A 25,665-nucleotide genomic window follows, 5' to 3' on the forward strand; every position below is an offset into this window, starting at 1 on the left:
TCCCAGTTTGACATCACACTGGAATTTGTATGATAAATCTAGTTAGTGTGAGGTGGCATCCCTGAACTCTCGTTCTAAGCTTGATGTGTTACAATTGTTGCTTTGAAACAATGCGACCAAGATGATACAACGACCCATTGTTCAGGTTGACATTTGTTATTGTCACATGTACCGAGGTACAGTGAAAAGCATTGTTTTGCATGCTGGCCAGACGGATCAGATAATCCTCTACATAATTGCAACCAAGTCAAACTCGGGTGCAGTAGGTGGACCAAAGGGAGAGATGAAGAGTGCAAAATATAATTCTCAGCATTGTTACGTTATTCTGTGTGATTTGTACATTTTTATGGGGCATGATACAATACAGCAAGAAATTCACCCCTAGGCATTGTGCTATTTCACTTCGAAAATTCAGTTCCATAGAAATCTATCGAATTAAAATTAAGGCATTTCAGTTATGAAGGTAGACTTGGTTTTCTTGGGGTGAAGGAGGCCAAGGGGAGACATGATAAGATGTACAAAGTTACAAAAGGAAAGGATAAAGGGCATAGGCTTAGGGTACGTAGAACAGTATAGCACAGGAACATACTTGTGCCAACCAAGATGGCAGTCTATCTAATCTCTGTACGTGGTCCGTGTTCCTCATTCCCTGCCTGCTCATGTGTTTCTCTTAAAGCATCTTAAACTTTGTTATCATATGTCACAAGGAATAGGAGTAGAATTAGGCCATTCGGCCCATCAGGTCTACTCCGCCATTCAATCATGGCTGATCTATCTCTCCCTCCGAACCCCATTTTCCTGCCTTCTCTCCATAACCTCTGACACCCATATTAATCAAGATATCTTCTTCTACTACCTTCCCTGACAGAACATTCCCAGCAACTATAATTTTCCATGTGTAAAAAAACTTCTGTATCCCCTTAACATTTCCTCCCTCACCTTAAACCTTTGGCATCTAGTATTTAATATTTCCACTCTGAGAAAATGTCTCTCTCTTTCTACTCTCCTTATGCATCTCATCATATTTATACACTCCTATCAGGTCACTACTGGGGCTCCAATGCTCAAGACAAAGTAATTTAGTTTGTCCTAACAGTCCAATCCATGCCATGGCCTGAACCAACTGTAGATAGTTTATTTTCTTCCAAGAAATGCTTACCGGTAATTAAATCTAAATGCTCATATGATTGTTAACGCATAGTCTGAAAATAACTTTATTCAGTGCCTTTTTAAAGTAGATAAAAGATGAAGTATTAACTGTTACTCTTTATTATGTAAATCAAAAGGGAATGGGCAACGTTTCAGACCAGCTCAAGCTGCATGAAATCTGTGCGCTGAAACCCTGCAGTTGTACAATCATTGTTCAACCCACTTGGCTGTCTCTGCCTGTATATCCAATTCTCAGAATACTTTAAATCCCCGTGCAATCTCAGTTTCTGCAGTAGAAGCAAATTAATTACAGTAAATCTCAGTAAATCCTTCAAAGCTGCCTTAAAAAGAAAGTTCCACCCATTCTTGAGTTGTTTTGAATTATTAATCCAGCGATAGAGCTTCATATTAACTGGGGTATTTCAGGCCATGTTCAATTTATGAAACCCACCGCTTGTTTTTTCAGCCCTTACTAATGGCCTTTGTATGTTCTCCTAACAAAGGTTTTCTTTTTTTCCCTTTACTTTTACCAAGAATTTGGTGAGAGCTATTGCCACGTTAGAAAGAAAGTTGTATAAGGCCAAGTGGCCCGATGAAGACAACAGCTGAATTGCTCATAGATTCGAACACAAATCATTCCTACTGAAACAATTCATACATTATCATAACATGTTCTTTACAGCTGGGGAATTTGCTGAAGCATTTTTGCTGCACTCAGATCAGGCCATTTTGCTAATACAGGTACATACATATATACGATGGGAAATAGACACACAATGCTGGGGTAAACCAGCGAGACAAGCACCAGCTCTGGAGAGAAGGAATGGATGATGTTTCGGGTCGAGACCCTTCTTCAGGCTCAGGGGAGAGGGAGGCATAGAGACCTGGAAGGGTAAGGTGTGAAAACACAGATCAAAGGGAACAATGCTCATGGAAAATGTAGAATGGTTCATTGTTAGCTAAGCTGGTGAGCAGAAGGGATCACAGAGGGGGAGCAGCGATAGAGGGTGTTGCAGAATTCACGCCGGAGAGAGGAGAACTTCTTCAAAGTAGGCAAACCTCAAGGAGATTTTGCAGTGGAGCAGACAAAATGTGTCTGAAAGAACTGCAGATACACCGAAGATAGACACAAAATGCTGGAGTAACTCTGTGGCGCAGGCAGCATCTCTGGAGAGGAATGGGTGACGTTTTGGGTCGAGACCCTTCTTCAGACTGAGAGTCAGGGGAGAGGGAGACATAGAGATATGGAATGGTCAGGTGTACGTTTGAAGGAAAACACGTCATTTTTTTTCCTCTACATTTTAACAGTCAAAAATTAGTATAATGGCTTTATGTATTTTGTTAATGAAATGATGGGAATGACTTCAATCGTAAAACAGTTGCAATGGCAATCCCATAATTTCTTTATTACCCAGCTAATGAATCATTTAAGTGGAACAAACAATGAACCCAGCAGCCAGAATGCTTCACACGAGAGAAATAATCGAAAAACATATTTCAAAAATACTATTTCAGTTGCAATACTCCGGAGGTTCTTGGAAATTGTGATTTGAAGAGAAACAAAGGTTTTTCAGGAGGTGAAATATGTTATTTTTAAAAAGCTAACATACAATCTGAAGTCAGGGCCAACCTGTGAAAGAACAGCAGATCAGCAACAAGACTGACAACTTGAAAATGCCGCAAGCAAAACAAGACTATTATTCATAGAAGGTAGACAAAAATGCTGGAGAAACCCAACAGGTGAGGCAGCATCTATGGAGCGAAGGAATTGGGCAACGTTTTGGGTCGAAACCCTTCTTCAGACTGATGTGAGGGTGGGGGGTGGCGGGAAGAAGATGCACTTCTGCTTATCGAGTCCACACACAAGATTAGAAGTTGTTCAGCCAGAGCTGAAAACACTTCTCAGCATCTGCATACAATGGTGTCTGTCTTGTCGCTTCTTGTACGTGGTGGTGGAAACATTGGTGGAAACAGGGCCACAACGTGAACACTCTTTCCTTGACCCCATACATGCACTAAACAGATATGTAAACAAATGTTAAGAGAACAATGTATCATGGGGAAAAAAACAGAAGCTTGCTGGATAACACAAGTCAACTTGTTTACGAAATGTCCCATTGCTCTCTGTATTTTAAGTTTAGGTTTAGAAATCCAGCACGGAAACAGGCCCTTTGGCCCACCGACCAGCGATCCCTGCACATTAACACTACCCTACACACACGAGGGAAAGCTTTATATTTATACCAAGCCAATTAACCTACTAACCCGTATGTCTTTGGAGTGTGGAAGGAAACCGAAGTTCTCGGAGAAAACCCACGTAGGTCATGGGGAGAACGTACAAACTCCATACAGACAGCATCCGTAGTCAGGATCGAACCCGGGTCTCTGGCGCTGTAATCAGCAGCTCTACCGCTGCACCACTGTGCCGCCCATTATTGAGATCTGGTAGGGATGAGTAGCAGTGGGTAAAGACAATATGGTGTGCCACAGGGATCGATGCTCCATCATTTTACAATTTGTATCAATGACTAGGATGAATGTGTCGAAGATATCATTGAATTTGCTCTTGACACAAAGATAGACAAGAAAGTAAGTTATGAAGAGATTATAAGGAAGCTAGTAAAGGGATATAGTTAGGTTAAGTGAATGGGCAAAGATCTGACAAATTGAGTATAATAGGAAACATGTTTAATTGTCATTTTGGCAGGCAAACTAGAACAGAAACATATTGTCTAAATAAATGGTGAGAGTTTGCAGAGCTCTGAGATGCAAAGGGATCTGGGCATAATTGTGTGTGATTTGTAACTACTAAACACAGGATGTATTTCATTTCTTGCTTGGGAAAGTAAATGAAAATATCAGGAGCTGATGCATCAATTATTGTAGAGCATCGGTACATTTGGAACACTTGGTACAATGTTAATGTCCTTATTATAGGATAGGTGTTAATGCACTTCCGAGAAGGTTAATTAAAAGAGAGGATAGTCACAGGGCGGCCACGGTGGTGCAGCCTTAGTGGTAGAGTTGCTGCCTTACAGCGCTTGCCACGCCGGAGACCCAAGTTCAATCCTGACTATGGGTGCTGTCTGTACGAAGTTGGTACGTTCTACCCGTGACCGCGTGGGTTTTCTCCGAGATTTTCGGTTTCCTCCCACACTCCAAAGACGTGCAGGTATGCAAGTCAATTGGCTTGGTAGAAGTGTAAATCGTCCCTAGTGTGTGTAGGATGGTGTTAATGTGCGGGGATCGCTGATCGGTGCAGACACAGCGGGCCGAAGTGCCTGTTTCCGCGCTGTATCTCTAAACTAAAACTAAACACAAAAAGCTGGAGAAACTCAGCGGGTCAGACAGCATCTCTGGACGAAAAGGAATAGGTGACGTTTCGGCTGTAGACCCTTCTTCAGACATTAAAAGGGAGGTTAGACAGGCTCAGCTTATATCTGAGGTTTAGAAAAGTGTGAGGTGACTTGATGAAAATAAATTCTGAAGGGTTTTGCCATGTACAAGGCGAGGTTACTGTTTGAAAATAAGGGTCATCCATTCATTAAGAAAGATGTGGCAATTTTTATTTTTCTGTCAGAATATTTTGAATCTTTGGAGTTCTATTCATCAAAAGCTGAAGAAGTAGAGCCTTTGAATGTTGAGGAGGTGGTGATAAATAGCTACTTGATAAACAAGTGGGTGAAAGAGAGGGGAATAAAGAATTGATGTTATAATCATGTTTAAGAAAGAACTGCAGATGCTAGAAAAATCGAAGGTAGATGAAAATGCTGGATAAACTCAGTGGGTGAGGCAGCATCTATGGAACGAAGGAATAGGTGATGTTTCGGGTCTGAAGAAGAGCCTCAACCCGAAACGTCACCTATTCCTTCGCTCCATAGATGCTGCCTCACCCGCTGAGTTTCTCCAGCATTTTTGTCTACTTTCAAAGTTATAATCATGATCTTTTTAAATGGCAAAGTAATTTTGAGAGCTTGAGTGTCCCATTCCTGTTTAATGTGTTAATTTATTGATAATCTTTGCTTTTGTTATCTCTATTGAGATTTATGGTAGTTATGTTCACTTCAACCTGCCATCAGATTAACAGACAAGAAGGAAGGAACTGCAGATGCTGGTTTACACTGAAGATAGACACAAAAAGCTGGAGTAACTCAGCGGGTTGGGCAGCATCCCTGGAGAGAAGGTGTAGGTGATGTTTCGGGTCGAGACCTTTCTTCACACTGAGAGTCAGGGGAGAGGGAAACTAGAGATATGAAAAGGGACAAAGAAACAAATGAATGAAAGGTATGCAAAAGGACACATCAAAGCCAGAGGCGATGATCAAGAAAAGGCGGAGCCCACAATGGTTCATTGTTGGCAGTGGAGAAGGTGATATCGAGTGATACAAACAGTGAAACTAATACAATGGTTAGTTAATTAACACACGTGTATCATTCTGGAATGAACTTCAGCATTTGCAAAGATAGTTTCAACAATCCAGTATATCCACATTCTGGCCATCTGTGAAGGCAAGTAATTTGGCTAAAAGGCCAAGAACCACAATAGCTCAAGGACTTCAAAGCCTCTTATTCTTTGTAGAAACATTTTTGAATGCCCTGTTGCCCCATTCTTTCATTCCATTTCGCATGATGGAGGTATTACCGTCCTAAGCTGCAGTTGGCATTAGTCTGACAGGATAAGCCACTACCAACTGCAGTGCCCTCCTGAACCAGCAACCCCAGTATTAAGACCTCACTCATTTTCTGTCAGCCACATTGATCAGTCCACAGCAGATGATCTGTTTCCAGATCTGTCTTTGGGTGGAGATTACCAGGTGGACAGAGGAAGAGTAAAGGATGATTAGTTTAATTTAGTTTGACCCTCAGAACAGTGAAGGGATTGATTAGTTTACTTTAGAGATACAGCACAGAAACAGGCCCTTCGGCTCCGACCAGCGATTCCCGCACACTAATGCTATCCTCCACACAATGGGGACAATTTACATTCATACCAAGCCAATTACCCAACAAACCTGTACGTCTTTGGAGTGTGGGAGGAAACTATATCCTGGAAAAAACCCACACAGATCACGGGGAGAACATACAAACTCCGTACAGATAGCACCCATAGTCAGGATCGAACCAGGGTCTCTGGCGCTGTAAGGCAGTACTTCTACCGCTGCACCACCATGCCACCCCTGGTTGCCGCATGTGAAGCATTTTTGAAGAAATGGGCAGTCACGGTTGCGCAGTGGTAGAGTTGCTGCCTTACAGCGAATGCAGCGCTGAAGACCCGGGTTCGATCCTGACTATGGATGCTGTCTGTCCAGACTTTGTACGTTCTCCCCGTGACCTGCATGGATTTTCTCAGAGATCTTGGGTTTCTTCCCACACTCCAAAGGCGCACAGGTTTGTAGGCGTGCAGAGATTGGCTTGGTAAATGTAAAAATTGTCCCTGTTGGGTGTAGGATAGTGTTAACGTGTGGGAATCGCTAGTCGGCGTGGACCCGATGGGCCAAAGGGCTCGTTTCTACCTTGTATATCTAAACTAAACTAAACTAAATGCAACATAACCACACTGACTGCTGGGGGTAGAGAAGGAGCATTCAGGATGGTATTGGGAGCTTTGAGGACGTACATCATAAGCACCCAGAATCGCTGTGTAAGTGGCTGAAAGATTGGACCATGTCACCAATTACCAACCTGGCCGCTACATCTGCCACCACCTGCCCCATCTATGGAACACATTTCCATTCCATTATTCTCGTTTAACTACCTCAGTTCCCACAAATGAGTGGAAACAAATCATCCTAAGGAGTGTTTTAAGAAGTTGTAATTTAAGTCCATGGCAGCCAAAAGAAGCAACATTGACGTCTCTTATCGTCTTTTAGTATAGAACTGGGAATAATGCAGAGTTTTAACAGAGAAGGGAGATTTAAAGACTCTGTTGTTAAATGTATGAATCTATTGTTAATTGTTTAAAGTATTTACCAATAGAGTCCATAAACCAAACTTCTCTGTTAATAATTATTTCATATGGAGCATCCACTACTGAAAAATGTAGTCATAGAATGTGACTTCACAGGTTTAGAGGGATATAGACAAACACAGGCAAACGGGACTCAGTCAGAGGGACATCTTGGTCGGCAGGGATGAGTTGGGCCACACGACCTGTTTCTGTGCTGTATGATTCTGACTCTAAACAATGAAGAGTGAACTGTGCTATACTGCTAACAAATTCTGTTATCTTCAGATGGGCAATGGTCTAGTTTTATTTCACTATTTTTACAACACCATTAACGTTTCCCGACAATTACCATTGAGAGGATAAGTGAGGCTTTAAGCCCCTGTCCCACTTTCATGACCTAATTGGCGACCTCTGCCAAGTTTGCCCTTGACTCATACTCGCAGCATGGTCGCCACAAGGTCGTAGGTCTCCGTAACTCTTCTTCATGCTCGTGAGTGGTCTCCGCGTACTCGTGGCGTTTTTTCCAGCCTGATAAAAAATGTCCACGAGTAAAAAAAAGGTTGGCATGGAAAAATTGATACTTTTTACTCGTAGGTAAGTCGTAGGTAGGTCGTAGGTCGGTAACTGGCCCGAGAAAAAAAAGCAAACATGACATTTTATCATGTGATCATTTTCCACTCGTAACTAGTCGTAGTTGGTCTTAGGTGTGGAAGACTGAGGTCGAGGGGGGTCATAGGAGGTCGTAGACATGGTCGTAAGAGGTCGTAGACATAGTCGTAGGAGGTCTTTTACTTTGGCGAGTCAACACGACCTTGACATTTTTTTCAACTCGTTTAGGATCTTCCAAACTCGTGAATTAAGTCGTCCAAGTGGGACAGGCCCTTTACACTACATGACACAACAAAGCCTGTGGCAGATCAGCCCTCAGAGCTGCATCCATAACTCTACTTCACAAAGCTGCACAATGCTTTATGTGATTGTGCGATGTCTGAATGTTATGGACTTAAAATGGAACCATAGATTACCTGCATGTTACACTTGTCTATAGAATGATATACACCTGCACCATGGACCTTTCCATCATTACACAGCCACTACAAAGTATATTTTAACAGAGCGGGCAATCAGTTTTAGTACATGGTTCTAGTGTAGCTGTGGGAAAAAGTGAACTTTCAATTTAATTAGACAAGGAGGGAATTCTAGCTTGAAATAATAAGGAAATATAGCCATATAAACCCGGTGCTTCCAAATGAGGGTTTTCTTTATCTTAACATAGGCCACAGTGGTGAAGAAATATATTCCAAGAAGGACTCCCTGCAGGCCGTCACTATGCTACAATCCGCTCTGCTGTTAGTTTAAATGTAAATCATGTACATAATAGGAAGGCATGGAGTGAAACAGCTGAGTGACTTTTAATTGAAAATGAAATCAGACTTGTGGAATTAATTGGAAGTAGCATTGTTCACAGTGACTGAATCAAACTAAGTTTTCGATGTAAGTAGTTTCCTGATATTTTGAATTTGTTTCCATTTCTTATGGGGGAAAAAAGGAGAAACCATCTTGTATGCATCATGTTGAAAAATACGCCGCGACCTAGCTGAGGCCTCGAGTACACGGGGACTGTTCTCGAGCATGAAGAAGAGTTACAAAGACCTCCTACGACCTTGTGTCGACCATGCTGCGAGTATGAGTTGAGGGCAAACTCTTCTACACTCGCCAATTAGGTCGCCACAGTGGGACAGCCCCATAAGTGTCTGGATCAATGCTTGGAATGATGATGCTGTGGCCATTACAGACACCTGGTTGCTGAGGGGCACGGCTGACAGCTCAATGTCTCAATGGGTTTCAATGTCTCAGACATGATAGAGAATGAAGTAAAAGAGGTGGAGGAGTTGCTTTGCTGATTCGGGAGAAAGTTACAATGTCTAGTGAAGAATTAAGGGTCGGGCTCAAAAATAAGAAAGGAGCTATCACTCTGATGGGATTATATTATAGGCCACCCAGTAGCCAACAGGAGATAGAGGATCAGATATCCAGCCACATGACGGAAGGGTGCAAGAACCACAGGGTTGTTGTAGTGGATGACTTTCACTTCCACAAATATTAACTGAGACTTACTCAGTGCAAGATGATTCGATGGGGCAGAATTTGTTAAGCGTATCCAAGAAGGTTTCCTTACACAGTCTGAAGAAGGGTCTCGATCCTAAATTTCACCCATTCCTTCTCTCCAGAGATGCTGCCTGTCCCGCTGAGTCACTCCAGCTTTTTGTGTCTATCTTCCTTCCTCAGTATGTGGATAGTCTGACTCGAGGAGGGACCATACTGGACCTTGTATTGGTGACTGGTGTTGTGGTGGAAGAGCATTTTGGAGATAGTGACCACAACCCTAGAAGTTATAATATTGTTTTGAACAATTAGAAACATAGAAACATAGAAACATAGAAATTAGGTGCAGGAGTAGGCCATTTGGCCCTTCGAGCCTGCACCGCCATTCAATATGATCATGGCTGATCACCCAACTCAGTATCCTGTACCTGCCTTCTCTCCATACCCTCTGATCCCCTTAGCCACAAGGGCCACATCTAACTCCCTCTTAAATATAGCCAATGAACTGGCCTCAACTACCCTCTGTGGCAGAGAGTTCCAGAGATTCACCACTTCTGTGTGAAAAAAGTTCTTCTCATCTCGGTTTTAAAGGATTTCCCCCTTATCCTTAAGCTGTGACCCCTTGTCCTGGACTTCCCCAACATCGGGAACAATCTTCCTGCATCTAGCCTGTCCAACCCCTTAAGAATTTTGTAAGTTTCTATAAGATCCCCTCTCAATCTCCTAAATTCTAGAGAGTATAAACCACGTCTATCCAGTCTTTCTTCATAAGACAGTCCTGACATCCCAGGAATCAGTCTGGTGAACCTTCTCTGCACTCCCTCTATGGCAATAATGTCCTTCCTCAGATTTGGAGACCAAAACTGTACGCAATACTCCAGGTGTGGTCTCACCAAGACCCTGTACAACTGCAGTAGAACCTCCCTGCTCCTATACTCAAATCCTTTTGCTATGAAAGCTAACATACCATTCGTTTTCTTCACTGCCTGCTGCACCTGCATGCCTACTTTCAATGACTGGTGTACCATGACACCCAGGTCTCACTGCATCTCCCCTTTGGATAGGTCTGGATGCTGGGAGAATTGGGGTAAAGCAGATTACAATGTTATTAGGCAGGGGCTAGAGAGGGTGGATTGGACGCAGTTGTTATTGGGTACGTCCACAGTTGACGGATGGGAGTCGTTTAAAGGTCATCTGATCAAAGTGGAGGATCAGCATATTCCTGTAAGGAGGATGGATACAGAGGTCAAGGTAAGGGAATGGTGGAAGACCAAGGAAGTTGTAAACATGGTCAGGAAAAGAAGGAAGCGGATGCCAGGTTTAAGAACGTGGCGTCAGACGGGGCTAATGAGGAATATAAAGCAGGTAGGTGGGACAAGAGTAGATGGGACATGTTGGTCAGCATGGGCAAGTTGTACCGAAGAGCCTGTTTCCACATTGACACAAGTAGATGGGGTGGTGAAGAAGGCATATGGTATGCTTGCCTTCGTTGCTAGGGGCATTGAGTATAAGAGTCAGGAAGTCTTGATGCAGTTCTATAATTCTTTTGCTAGGCTTCAATTGTATTATTGCGTGCAATTCTGGTCGCCCCCATTGCAGGAAGAATGTGGAGGCTTTGGAGAGGGTGTAGAGGAGGTTTACCAGAATGCTTTCTGGATCCGAGGTTTTCAGCTACAGGGAGAGGTTTTTATAAACTTGGATGTTTCTCCAGAACGTCAGACATTGAGGGGAGACCGGAGAAATGTATAAATTATGAGGGGCAGGGATAGGGTAAACAGTCAGAACCTTTTTCACAAGGTGGAAATGTCCAACACTGATGGCCATAGTTACTGTTTAAGGTGAGATGGGGAAACTTTAATGGAGATGTGAGGGGCAAGTTTCGGAGTGACGGGGGCCAGGAACACATTACAGGGGGTGGTGGTGGAGGCAGATACGATAGTGGCATTTGAGGCTTTTAGATAGGCACATGGAAATGCAAGGAATAGAAGGATATGGATCATGTGCAAGCAGATGAGATCAGTTTAACGCGGCATCATGTTCGGTGCAAACATTTAAGGATAAAGGGGAAATCTTTTAGGACCGAGATGAGGAAAACATTTTTCACACAGAGAGTGGTGAATTTCTGGAATTCTCTGCCACAGAAGGTGGTTGAGGCCAGTTCATTGGCTATATTTAAGAGGGAGTTAGATGTGGCTCTTGTGGCTAAAGGGATCAGGGGGTATGGAGAGAAGGCAGGTACAGGATACTGAGTTGGATGATCAGCCATGATCATATTGAATGGCGGTGCAGGCTCGAAGGGCCGAATGGCCTACTCCTGCACCTATTTTCTATGTTTCTATGTTAACATTGTGGGCCGATGCACCCATTCATGTGCTGTACTGTTCTATGTTCTACCAACTACCAGGCATTAAGGGGACACCTGATATATGTATATAAAATTATGACAGGCATCGATAGCTGAGACAGTCTGAACCTTTTTCCGAGGATAGAAAAATTAAATACTAAAGTGCATAGCTTTAAGCCGAGAAGGGCAACGTTTAAAGAACGTGTGTGGGACAAGTTTTTTTTATAGAGAGGGGTTTGAGTGCCTGGAGGTGGTGGTGGGGGTAGAGATGATAGTGGCATTTAAAATGGGTAGCCACATGGATATGCGAGGAGGGGAGGGATATGGATAATGTGCAGGTAAGCAGGAGAGACTTTGCATCACGTTCGGCGTAGCCATTGTGTAGGTATGTTGTAAATCGTACCTGAAGCGTCGCTGAAAATCTGTCCTAGCCCGTGTGCGCGATTTTGGCGCCGTTTAGAGGGGGGCGGGTTTAAAACGCGATTTTCCCTAGGCTGTTCAAATCGAGGATGTTCAGCCTAGTTAATTATTAACGAAAAAACGCTGGAAGATTCCGTCGCTTGAGCTATTTTTAGTTTTAAGGGATTTATTTACTTGTTATAGTAGGTTAAAAATTAACCTCTAAACCCGCGACCGCCGACAACGGGCCGGATCTCATACAGGGGACAACGGAAGGTAGGTTGTTTATTTTTACGTTAAAAAGGTCTTCTTAAGATCCCTTTATACAAAATGTTATGTTGCGAGTAGCTAATTTGGGGCCCATTATATCCCGCAGTATTTTTCTGAGCGTTTCGGGGCACAAATCTACCACAATGGGAACATTCTAAACCAGCGCGTTCCACAGGATCCCACTCGAAAGCTGATTTAAATGCCATTAATTTACAGCAATTGAACACTAAATTCCTTCCATTTGGCCTATAAATGAATGTAAATGAGATTTAAAAATCATGTTTTATTGTGAATTCTTTGTGAATATTATTTGGACACTTAGGCTATTTAAAAATGTTAATCTTTTCTTAAGAAATGGATAGATGTTTAGATCTAGTAATTGAAGTTTGGAATTAGCTACAATTGGGTAACTAACTAATTAGATGCTTTAATTTCAGGTCATCCAAGTAAGATTATTTTATATTTGTTTCAGAATGCTTCAATCTATGATAACTGAAAATTTCATTCAGTTCTCTTAATTTTTAAGAAGGTTATGGGCTTTTGACTGTCCACGATCACAGCTTTTTTGTTATGTCCATAGAAAATCAATAGGGAACAAGATGCTAATTTCCGAGTATGTAAATGGCCATAACCTTTTTAATACTTGAGATATGAAAGTGAATTAGGTGTCAAATTAAACTTCTTTTTATGCTTTATCTGATGGGATAAATTGCAGACTTGATTTTTTAAATCTCAACATTTTGTAACATTGCTACATTGTGGACTGAAGGGCCTGTACTTGTGCGGTACTGTTCTATGTTCCATGGTTCTTATCTTTTGAAGTTCTAAACTATTCTCTTCAGTGATAAAATGGCGTCTGCCTTCCTTGTACTTGAGCGAGAATATTTGTTTCCATTTACTTGCACGTGTTTTAATCTCATATTCACTCTTCTCTTTTGTTTTTATTTTCCGAATCTTTTGGTGAAATTCTTCACTCATCCACTGAGGAATGTTTTGCACAACCTCACCATAACCGACCTTCAGCAAAGCCTTCACATTTTTGCTTGGACTAATTTCATTGGAGACCTCGCACAATTGACAGGCGTAAGGAAATACCTTCTGCTTCACCCAAGCAACTATGAATGCAAATCCACTCTCTTGTTGAGATTGATATGGAATAAAATTGACCTTTAATTAATCACATTTTTGAGAAACAATTAATAACAAAGTACAAAGCCATGCATTTGGTATTCAAATTTTCCACGATTTGATGCAACATTGTTAACATTTAAATAGTATCCTATTAATTAAGCATTTTAATTATACCATAGCAGTCACCATGGTGTAACTCTAAAGCAACGATATCTATCCACAGGTAAATGCCAAGGCAGCTGTGACTGGGATTTGGAGAGAATCCAGGAGCACTATGTAATTGTGCATTCATATTCAGCCAGTGCTTTTATTTTGAGTCTCTATGCACTAATCACTGACCGGCTGCAAACTATAAAAATGATATGCTGGCAGCCTGCTATGATGTTATTAATCAAAATTAATGCAAAAGTGGAAAATAATAATTGTAACAGCATCTCATCCGCCAGGGCTTAATGGCTTCTAATCAATTTGTTATGAATTCAAAGGTCGTCTATCTCTACACATTCTTCACTCATTCCCCCAGATGTGTTTTTGTAATGTTCTTACCTTTGCAGAAATACTCCAGGATTATTAAAGGCAGACTCACTGTGGAAAACAGACACTGGGTGTCTGACATGGAACCGCATGTTGTGCAACATCAGAGTTTCCCCTTGATTAAACATTATTTCTGTGAAGGTTGAAAGAATGGGCAGGAATATGATATGCTTATTTAACGTCTACAATTTAAGGGTAGAATTATTCGCGGGGCAGTGTAATTTAAAGTTTTGTGTCTCAGCCCACGCAGTTTGAAGTCAGTTTCTCTCCATTGGAAATGCACAGGCAGCTGATAATTCAGGCCTGAACTCAGTATGAAGTGCAGTTAGCTGACATCAATCATGTGCTCAGACACTGAGGACCTGGGAATGAAACTGTGGGAAGCAACATCCTAGTCAATTCAGACCTGCCAAATGTTTGTTCAGTACCAGCAGGACTGCGTAACTCCAACGAGTAATCACTGCCATTGGACTCAACACGGCTCAGAAACTTCTGTAGACAGAAAAATGTTTTTATCACTTTGTTAGAAGGAATGCTCTCATTTTTTTGTTAAGAATTCTATCTCATAAATGCACATTCCTTCAGGGGTGACCCAGTTTCTTGTTTCATTCTTTGCAGGTGTGCATCGTGCAGAAGCGGGACACGGAGAAAATGTATGCTATGAAGTACATGAACAAACAGCAATGTATCGAGAGAGATGAGGTCCGGAATGTCTTCAGGGAACTGGAAATCCTGCAAGAAATTGAACACGCTTTCCTAGTAAATCTCTGGTGACTATCTCATATTTCATTATGTATGCGCTGAGATATTGTGATCTATGTTTGATGCAAATGTCGTTATTTCTGAATTAGAACACGTCCCTCAGTTGTGAGCTGCTATTTTTATGCAATGCCTAGAGATTTACAAGAAAATGCAATTTGCAAATAGTCATGATGTGGACTTTTCTGTTTGCCGATCCAGTGGACACCAGCAACGTCAAGCTCTGATTCAAGCTGTTACAATTCTAATAGAAGAGTAAAGGGCATGGATACTGCGTAATTACACGATTCTGATCCAGTTTTAAAGTTGCCTTTTTTTAATTATAGAAAGTGTTGTTCCTTCATTAATTCCAAGCCATTCCAATTAGGCATATAAGACCTGTTCGGCTGGCTAACCATTTCATACTTCCAGCCAAGTGTTGATTTGCAGTTGGTTTTCTGTTGGAGATAGTTCTGCGATAGCAAGTAAAATCACTTCTCCAGATTGTTTGCGATCACAGTTATCACTGCCACATAAGAAAAGAGTTGTAGATTACTTCAGCGTTATTGGAAAAGCTTGTCATGTTAATATAAAATGATTGGCAGTCATGCAGCAATGTGTACAAGTGCATATTTTCAGCAAGATGGACAAATAAGTATGGAATTGTTTGAGGCACAATACCAAAGTGCCACAGGGCGACAGGGTGACACAGCAGTTGAGTTACTGCCTTACAGCACCAGAGACCAGGGCTCATTCCTGACTATGGATGCTTGTCCATATGGAGTTTGTTTGTATGTTCTCCCCTTGATCTGCGTGGGTTTCTCTGGGATCTTGGGTTTCCTCCCACACTTCACAGACGTACAGGTTTGTAGGCTAATTGGCTTAGTCTAATTGTAAATCATCACTAGTGTGTGCAGGATAGCGTTAGGGTGTGGGGATCGCTGGTCCGCATGGACCCAGTGGGCTGAAGGGCCTGTTTCCGTGTGGTATCTCTAAACTCTAAGCTAATTTCTCTTCTGGATTAATACCTTTTCCAACTCATTTTTGAACCTAGATTTATTTGTATTTCTTTATATTTCTGCAGAACTGTTATAATTGGATAATTTAAACATCTGCTTATAACATTGTGACAATGGCCTCATCACTTCCTACACTATTACATTGCATTATTTTTTACGTTTTTCGATCTAAAACAAGATAATCAGCGCTCAATTTATATTACTACCATTCTATTTGTTGGTCCATGTCTGCCCATTGAATTGTATCAGAAATGGAACAGTGCCAGAAGAAAGCATAATTTACTAAAAACAAAATGTTCTTTGCAGTTAATTAATCCCCTTGGTTTACCAAAAAAATCAGTTCATTGAGATTCAGAGTCACAGCGAGAGAGCACACAACAAAGGCCCTTCAACTCACTGTCTATTGCCAACCACTGAGCTGCCATTTTCATACTAACCCCTCCATAACTCATTTTACCCTTCCCATGCTCTCATCAACTTGCCCCATGCTCTACTACTCACCTACACACCAGTAATATATTTAGCAGCGATTCATTAATCTGTGGAATTCTTTGCCACAGAAGGCTGTGGAGGTCGTCAGTGAATATTTTTAAGGCAGGGATAGATACGGGTTGATTAGTACGGGTGTCAGAGGTTATGGGGAGAAGGCAGGGAATGGGGTTAGGAGGGAGAGATAGATCAGCCATGATTGAATGGCGGAGTAGATTTGATGGGCCGAATGGCATGATTCTACTCCTATCACTTATGACCTTATGACCTTATGGCGAATGGATTGAATACAAGGCTAATCTGATGAGAGAGATTGAGGCTCTGGTCAGGAAACAGAAGGCAACATACATCAGGTTCAGGAAGTCAGGATCAAGTGAATCTCTCGACGAGTGTAGGAGTACATTTAAAATCAGGAGGGCAAAAAAAAGGGCAAGGCAATGGTAAGGTACGGCAAGGTAAGGGAGAATTTCAAGAGTTCTGCGGGTATATTAAGATTTTTTTTTTTTTAAATGTGCACGTTTTTGTGGATGTGAGAAGAAAGCAGAGTACCCACAGGAAACTGATGTGGCCACAGGGAAAATGATGATGCTGGAGGTCAGGAATGATCCCTGTTTGCCAGAACTGAGAGTTAGCAGCTGTATTAGCTGTGTCTCCGTGCTGACTGTTGTGTTAGGCTATTGCTTAATTTATTCACTGGGTGGAAGGATGATCAGAAATATTTATCGCAGTTGCCATGAAAACGTCAGTGTCGATAATAAACAGACGCATGCAAATCAACAACAAATTGGCGTTTAATGAAGCTCTGTAGCAAGTACCAACAATTCATCCTCCATCGCTGTTAATATGGGAATGAAGTTTGAACACCAGCAATAACAACAATCTTAACAACATGCACAAACTGCAGTAAAACATCCCAAGGGTCACAGGAGTATAATCGGACAAAAATATTGTTGGAATGGGAAATTACAGAGTTATTGATGAAAGAGAATATAAACGTTGGGGAATTTTACAAAGGGAATTTTAGAGGTTAGGATCTGATCAGCCAAGCTTCTAAGAGCAGGGAAGGGATTGGTGATGCAATTGCAGCCAGGGTTATAAGGACACCGCATTCTGGAGAGTTGAAGGACTGGGCGCGTTACAGAGATGGGATGGGTGTGATCCTGCAGGGAGTGGAACATAAAGGGCCTGTTCCACTTGGGCGTCATTTGCGCGTCATTTATGCAACATCATTTATGCGTCAAGACGCATGACGCGCACATGGCATTCATTACGAGCACATGGCGCGTGGTGGCGTAGGCAGTGACGCGCGATAGAGCGCGGCGCCCCAGGGTTTTGGGATTCTCAAAATCCTCGCACGCCACCTGCATGACACCCAAATGGGACAGGCCCTTAAACACCCTTTGAGTGTTTCAAAGTGGAGCCATCAGTGGTCTAGGAGCCAACATAGGTCAGCAAGCAGAGAAGCGATGGATTAATATGATCTTTGATGCAGATTAGATTAGATTAGATTAGGTTAGACTTTATTAATCCCCTTATTCAGGGGAAATTCAGATATCCTTGCAGCACACTAATAAAAATACAACATAGTATTCATGAAGAAATTCAACACCAAAACATAAAAACATCCCCCCACAGTGATTCCCACTGTGGGGGAAGGCACAAAGTCCAGTCCCCATCCTCTTGTCCACCCAAAGTCGGGCCTATTGAGGCCTCCACAGTCGCCGCCACAGCGCCCGATGTTCTCGCCGGGTGATGGTGCTCCGGCGTCGGGAGAACCCCCAGCGGCTTGGGGTGCCAGGAACGGCCGCCTTCCCACCGGAGCCCGCGGCTTCCAAGCCAACAGACCGCGCCAGACGGAGCTCCGCACACTGGCGATCTCGGATGTAAAGTTCAACGTCGCAGCTGACCGCTCCACAGAACCGCGGCTCCACAATGTTTTTATCGGCGGTCCCAGCATACTGGAGTCCCAGCGCAGCGACCCAGGAAAGGCATCGCCCGCTCCACGACAGCGCTCCAGCGCTGCGCCGCCGCCAAAGCCGATGTTCTGTGCCGCCGCCAAAGCCGATGTTCTGGCCAGGTCCCCTCAGGGAATCGTCGCTCCAGGACCTGCTGGTAGGCCGCGAGGACAGGTCGAAGACGCTGCTCGGAGGAAGGCAACCCCTCCGACCAGGTAGGGACTTGGAAAAGCAGTTTCCCCCTTCCCCCCCACCACCCCCCACACATAAAAAGATTTAGACCCCCTGACTGTACACTTAACGAACTAAAAATAATAAAAAAGAAGGGGAAAAAACGGACAGCTGCAGGACAGGCAGCCGTTCACGACAGCGCCTCCTCCGGGAATGAAGAGTGTAAAATGAGTACATTGGCAAGTTGACCCTTCAAATTGCTGAGTCTGCAATGACAAACTATGAGTGAGGTTTCCAACAACAGATGATCCTACAAGAAGGTGGATGCTGCAGGAGTGAAAATGCTGGTCTTGGTGATGAAGACGCGACATTGGTGGGAAGCTGAAGTCGAGAACAAAAACTAGATACAGTGGCCAATGTGGAAAATCGAATTTGTGTCTAAGGAGGAACATTGATGGAGGAGGTTGAATTCAAGGATTTGGGTTTCGAGTCCTAAACGTCGAATAAACGATCTAACAACATAAAGGTAGTAAATAGGTAGTAATTTGGAATCCTGTCAACTTTCAGCTGATGTTGCCAAGAGGTAGAGCCATAGAGTGTTACATCATGGAAACAGGCCCTTCGGCCCAACTTACCCACGCTAGCCAACATGTCCCAGCTGCGCTAGTCCCACCTGGCTGCGTTTGGTCCATATCCCCCCGAACCTGTCCTATCCATATACCTGTCTAACTGTTTCTTAAACGTTGCAATAGTTCTTGCCTCAAATATATCTGTGCGTATTGAGTAAATATTTGCATTATTCTTTAACCTATTTACCTGATTTTTAACTTATGACAGTGATAAGTGTAGTATGAAACGCTCAATTTGTGGTTCAGTGTTAGCAGAGATGATGTGTAAACATACCCCAGAATCATACATACGGTCAGATAAAATGTTGTGTGTCTCTATTTGTGTGTCAATGGTTTGTCAACTGTTTAATGATATTTGGTAAACTGAGACTTGATTGTGTACAGTGTGATTGAATGTTTCTGAGTACAGACATTTGAAGCATCTCAATAAGGTAGCATTGAAAACAATGCAACGCAAACTAGTTTTTTTTTTCAATTTCCTGAAGGATGAATCTTGCTGGGATACAGTTTAGCCTATTCCACCACCAGCCTTTCATGGTGCTAAGTATACCTCAATAGAGCCAGCTTGCAAGAGGACATCAGTGCCAATTCTAATCCTGCTTATCTCCAAAATCCAGCACCTCTCACCCGTATGTTGTAGTGTTAGATCATGTGGTGTTTGCACATGTAGTTGACCACTCTTCCATATGCGAGCCATTTATTCAACATCGGTTGAGACATTAACCATTGAAAACCATCAACAATGATTCTAACAAATCATCTTTGTACTCAAGTAATCGCAACACCACCTGAAGACGGTCTCGACCCGAAACGTCACCCATTCCTTCTCTCCAGAGATGCTGCCTGTCCCGCTGAGTTACTCCAGCATTTTTTGTCAGTCCCCTATGTTCTGGCTCTGTCTGTGCACCCAGTACTCACACCCTGTCCCTGGCTCCAGTTGTAAACCTACCCAACTTCCTAATCTTCGATTTAAACCAGCATCTGCATTTCCTTCCTAGACATTTAAAATTACATATCTGTTTCGAAATAGGTATAAAGACATGTGAATGAGGTATTTATATTTAAAGTAAATCTTAAGGTTGCAACCAATATAATTTGGCACTTCTATTCTAGTTGGTTAAATCAATTTAAATAAGTCAGTTTGGTTAAATTCTTGTAATTTTCAAATCACTTGTATTAGCTAATTTTCAAAAGAGTTAATCAGAGAGTTAGACATGGCTTTTAAGAAAGCATAAATTGAAAGGATATAACCAGACATAGAATGACCTGTAAACCTATCACAACATAGGTCAGGTGAACTTTAAACTTATGTGATAGGAAATGCCGTATCATTTTTGACATTGCAATGGTAATACCACCAATCTATATTACTAAATCTCTGATCTTGAACGCTTTTGGCCCACTGTGCTGCGATTTCCGACAGAACGCCGCCACCTACGGCCGTCATTTTTGGCCACCTTGCTCAGAGCCCCCCTCCGCCTTAAGGGTGCGGAGGATTTTTCCCATCGATGACAAATCAGAGAGATATTAATGTTTTTTTAAAAATCACCATTCTCTCTGCTGCCCCTGCTGGAGGGAGGGGGAGGGATTATAAAACCAGGAAGTGGTGTGCCTCACTCAGTTTCTGCAAGGTGGATGAAGCCAAGGGTCGTGTCTATCTGAGCTCTGAATAACACTGAACAAATGTCTACACAATTGTGAGTACCCTTAATGTGGTTTAAAAATGAAAATATGGTTTGTTTGAAGTAAAAAGGCACTGCCTGCAAATGGTTGTTTGGGTGCTTTGGCTTGAAGTTGAAAGGCACTACCTGTAAATTGTGGCTTGGGAGCTTTGGTTTAAAGTTGAAAGGCACTACTTACTGCAAATGGTGGCTTGGGAGCTTTGGCTTGAAGTTGAAAGGCACTACTTACTGCAAATGGTGGCGGGTGATTTGCTTGAACTTGAAAGGCACTACTTACTGCACATGGTGGCTTGGGTGTTTTGGCTTGAAGTTGAAAGGTACTACTTACTGCAAATGGTGGCGGGTAGATTTGGCTTGAAGTTGAAAGGCACTTCTTACTGCAAATGGTGGCTTGGGTGCTTGGCTTGAAGTTGAAAGGCATTACTTACTGCAAATGGTGGCATGAAGTTGAAAGGCACTACTTACTGTGATGGTGGCTTGGGTGCTTTGGCTTGAAGTTGAAAGTCACTACTTACAGCAAATGGTGGCTTGGGTGACTTGGCTTGAAGTTGAATTGCACTATTTACTGCAAATGGTGGCTTGGGAGCTTTGGTTTAAAGTTGAAAGGCACTACTTACTGCAAATGGTGGCTTGAAGTTTAAAGAAATCACCATTCTCTCTGCTGCACCTGCTGGAGGGAGGGGGAGGGACTATAAAACCAGGAAGTGGTGTGCCTCTCTCAGTTTCTGCAAGGTGGATGAAGCCAAGGGTCACGTCTCTATGAGCTCTGAATAGCACTGAACAAATGTCTACACAACTGTGAGTACCCTTAATGTGGTTTGAAAATGAAAATATGGTTTGTTTGAAGTAAAAAGGCATTGCCTGCAAATGGTTGTTTGGGTGCTTTGGCTTGAAGTTGAAAGGCACTACTTCCTGTAAATGCTGGCTTGGGAGCTTTGGCTTGAAGTTGAAAGACACTACTTACTGCAAATGGTGGCTTGGGTGCTTTGGCTTGAAGTTGAAAGGCACCACTTACTGCAAATGGTGGCGGGTAGATTTGGCTTGAAGTTGAAAGGCACTTCATATTGCCAATGGTGGCTTGGGTGCTTTGGCTTGGTTGAAAGGCACTACTTACTGCAAATGGTGGCTTGGGTGCTTTGGCTTGAAGTTGAAAGGCACTACTTATTGCGAATGGTGGCTTGGGTGCTTTGGCTTGAAGTTGAAAGGCACTACTTACTGCAAATGGTGGCGGGTGATTTGCTTGAACTTGAAAGGCACTACTTACTGCACATGGTGGCTTGGGTGCTTTGGCTTGAAGTTGAAAGGCACTACTTACTGCAAATGGTGGCGGGTAGATTTGGCTTGAAGTTGAAAGGCACTTCTTACTGCAAATGGTGGATTGGGTGCTTTGGCTTGAAGTTGTAAGGCATTACTTACTGCAAATGGTGGCATGAATTTGAAAGACACTACTTACTGCGAATGGTGGCTTGGGTGCTTTGGCTTGAAGTTGAAAGGCAATACTTACTGCAAATGATGGCTTGGGTGATTTGGCTTGAAGTTGAAAGGCACTTCTTACTGCAAATGGTGGCTTGGGTGCTTTGGTTTAAGTTGAAAGGCACTACTTACTGCAAATGGTGGCTTGGGAGCTTTGGCTTGAAGTTAAAAAAAATCACCATTCTCTCTGCTGCACCTGCTGGAGGGAGAGGGAGGGAATATAAAACCAGGAAGTGGTGTGCCTCTCTCAGTCTCTGCAAGGTGGATGAAGCCAAGGGTCACGTATCTATGAGCTCTGAATAACACTGAACAAATGTCTACACAACTGTGAGTACCCTTAATGTGGTTCGAAAATGGTTGTTTGGGTGCTTTGGCTTGAAGTTGAAAGGCACGACTTCCTGTAAATGGTGGCTTGGGTGCTTTGACTTGAGGTTGAAAGGCACTACTTACAGCAAATAGTGGCTTGGGAGCTTTGGCTTGAGGTTGAAAGGCACTACTTACTGTAAATGGTGGGTGTTTTGGCTTGAAGTTGAAAGGCACTACTTACTGCACATGGTGGCTTGGGTGCTTTGGCTTGAGGTGGAATGGCACTACTTACTGCAAATGGTGGCTTGGGTGTTTTGTTTGAAGTTGAAAGGCACTACTTACTGCAAATGGTGGCTTGGGTGATTTGGCTTGAAGTTGAATTGCACTATTTACTGCAAATGGTGGCTTGGGAGCTTTGGTTTAAAGTTGAAAGGCACTACTTACTGCAAATGGTGGCTTGGGAGCTTTGGCTTGAAGTTTAAAGGCACTACTTACTGCAAATGGTGGCGGGTGATTTGCTTGAAGTTGAAAGGCACTACTTACTGCACATGGTGGCTTGGGTGCTTTGGCTTGAAGTTGAAAGGCACCACTTACTCCAAATGGTGGCGGGTAGATTTGGCGAAGTTGAAAGGCACTTCTTATTGCCAATGGTGGCTTGGGTGCTTTGGCTTGAAGTTGAAAGGCACTACTTACTTCAAATGATGGCTTGGGTGCTTTGGCTTGAAGTTGAAAGGGACTACTTACTCCGAATTGAATTGAATTGAATTGAATTGAATTGAATACCTTTATTGTCATTCAGACCTTATGGTCTGAACGAAATTTCATGCCTGCAGTCATACATACAATCATACAATAATAAACAACACTAAACACAAATTAACATCCACCACAGTGTATCCTCCAAGCACCTCCTCACTATAGTGGAGGCAAAAATCTTAGGGCTGCAGTCTCTTCCCTCCTCTTCTCCCTTTGCGCTGAGGCGATTCCCCACCGGGCGATGGCACAAACAGTCCCGCGGCTCACCGAACCCCGCAAACGGGCCGGCTCAAACACCGCGGCCCGGGGTGGTTGAAGCTGCCGCCCTCCAGTCCAGCGGACGCAGCCACTGGCCCGCGGTTGAACCCAGGACTCCGGTCATAGCCACCAGAACGCCGTCCCAGCCACCCGAGCACCGTTCCAGCCCCGAGCCGGATCGCCCTCACGTGAGTGCTGTTCCTCCCTCGAGCTGGGCCGCTCCGACGGGAGCGCGGTACCTCCCTCGAGCTGGGCCGCTCTGACGGGAGCGCCATACCTCCCTCGAGCTGGGCCGCTCCGACGGGAGCGCCATTCCACCCTCGGGCTGGGCCGCTCCGACGGGAGCACCATTCCACCTCGAGCTGGGCCGCTCCGACGGGAGCGCCATTTCACCTCAAGCTGGGCTGCTCCGACGGGAGCGCCATTCCACCTCGAGCTGGGCCGCTCCGACGGGAGCACCATTCCACCTCGAGCTGGGCCGCTCCGACGGGAGCGCCATTTCACCTCAAGCTGGGCTGCTCCGACGGGAGCGCCATTCCACCTCGAGCTGGGCCGCTCCGATGGGAGCGCCTTTCCACCCTCGGGCTGGGCCGCTCCGACGGGAGCGTCACAACCCCTCACGGCAGAGTCTCAGCCCCTCGCCAGGCCGCCCTCACGGGAGCATCACAGCCCCTCACGGGAGCGCCGTTCCAGCCCCGAGCTGGGCCGCCCTCACGGGAGCGAGCCCAGGGTGAGTCCTGACTGGCTGCCTCCGGAGTCTCGAGGTCGCCAGCTCCGCCATTGGGCCTCAGCGCAGACGGAGGCAGAGAAGGGGGATACGACAAAAAAGTTGCATTCCCCCAAAGGGAGAGACAGCAAGCCCCGTTTCACCCCCCCCCCCCCCCCCCCCCCACATAAACACAACCTAAAAACCAAAAACTTGACTAGACAAAACGAAAAAAAACAACACAAAAAAGTAAAGACAAACGGACTGCAGGCGAGCCACAGCCGTTCACCAGCGCCACCACTTCCGGTTATGTGGAATTCAGTTATTCCAGAATGGTGGCTTGGGTGCTTTGGCTTGAAGTTGGAAGTCACTACTTACTGCAAATGGTGACGTGGGTGCTTTGCTTGAAGTTGAAAGGCACTACTTACTGCAAATGTTGGCTTGGGAGCTTTGGCTTGAAGTTTAAAAAAATCACCATTCTCTCTGCTGCACCTGCTGGAGGGAGGGAGAGGGACTATAAAACCAGGAAGTGGAGTGCCTCACAGTCTCTGCAAGGTGGATGAAGCCAAGGGTCACGTCTCTATGAGCTCTGAATAACACTGAACAAATGTCTACACAACTGTGAGTGCCCTTAATGTGGTTTGAAAATGAAAATATCGTTTGTTTGAAGTAAAAAGGCACTGCCTGCAAATGGTTGTTTGGGTGCTTTGGCTTGAAATTGAAAGGCACTTCTTACTGCAAATAGTGGCTTGGGTGCTTTGGCTTGAAGTTGAAAGGCACTACTTACTGCAAATGGTGGCATGAAGTTGAAAGGCACTACTTACTGCAAATGGTGGCTTGGGTGCTTTGGCTTGAAGTTGAAAGGCATTATTTACTACAAATGGCAGCATGAAGTTGAAAGGCACTACTTACTGTAAATGGTGGCTTGGGTGCTTTGGCTTTTAGTTGAAAGGCACTACTTACTGCAAATGGTGGCATGGGTGCATTGGCTTGAAGTTGAAAGGCACTACAGGTGCACAACCTTTTATCCGAAAATCCAAATAACGAAAAGCTCCGAATAGCGGACATTTTTTCGGTCCTTGAAGAAAGGTCCTTGAAGACGTTCACCGAGGGCGGCGTACCACTTCCGGCTGTGATTTTTGGCCATGTTACTAAGTCCCCCCTCCGCTGAGCAGGTGCAGAGAATTCTTCCCATCAATTAAAAATAAAAGTGGTATTAGTGTTTAAAAAATGTTGAGAATCTCTCTCCTGTCAATCCACCCTGAAAACCACACCTTTTCCGGGGGGAGGGGTTATAACACCCGGAAGTGTGGGTGTGGCTCAGTCTCTGCATGATGGGAGAGGGAGAGGTCATGACTCTGTCTGAGCTGTGAATCAACTGAACACACTGAATGTCTACTGAACTGTGAGTTTGGTGTTTTGTGTGGTTTTATGGTGGTTTCATCCTGCATGAAATGGTATGAAGCTGCATTTGAATTTGGTGGCCTTGGACCCTGCTGAAAGTGGTATGAAACCGCACTTGAATTTGGTGGCCTTGGATCCAGCTTGAAGTGGTATGAAACTGCACTTGAAATTGGTGGCCTTGCACCCTGCTTGAAGTGGTT

At 43.9% G+C, this 25,665-nt stretch overlaps 1 protein-coding gene across 3 annotated transcripts in view; it reads left to right on the forward strand.

The window, feature by feature from the left end:
- Window positions 1-25,665, forward strand: part of stk32c (serine/threonine kinase 32C) — a 286,597-nt gene that overhangs the window by 181,110 nt on the left and 79,822 nt on the right. For all 3 annotated transcript variants that reach the window (XM_033033645.1, XM_033033646.1, XM_033033647.1), the window contains exon 3: window positions 14,498-14,649. In XM_033033645.1, the coding sequence (XP_032889536.1) occupies window positions 14,498-14,649 (152 nt within the window). The remainder of the gene's footprint in view (window positions 1-14,497; window positions 14,650-25,665) is intronic.

This window comes from Amblyraja radiata, chromosome 15 (assembly GCF_010909765.2).
Source record: "Amblyraja radiata isolate CabotCenter1 chromosome 15, sAmbRad1.1.pri, whole genome shotgun sequence".
Lineage (NCBI taxonomy): Eukaryota > Metazoa > Chordata > Chondrichthyes > Rajiformes > Rajidae > Amblyraja > Amblyraja radiata.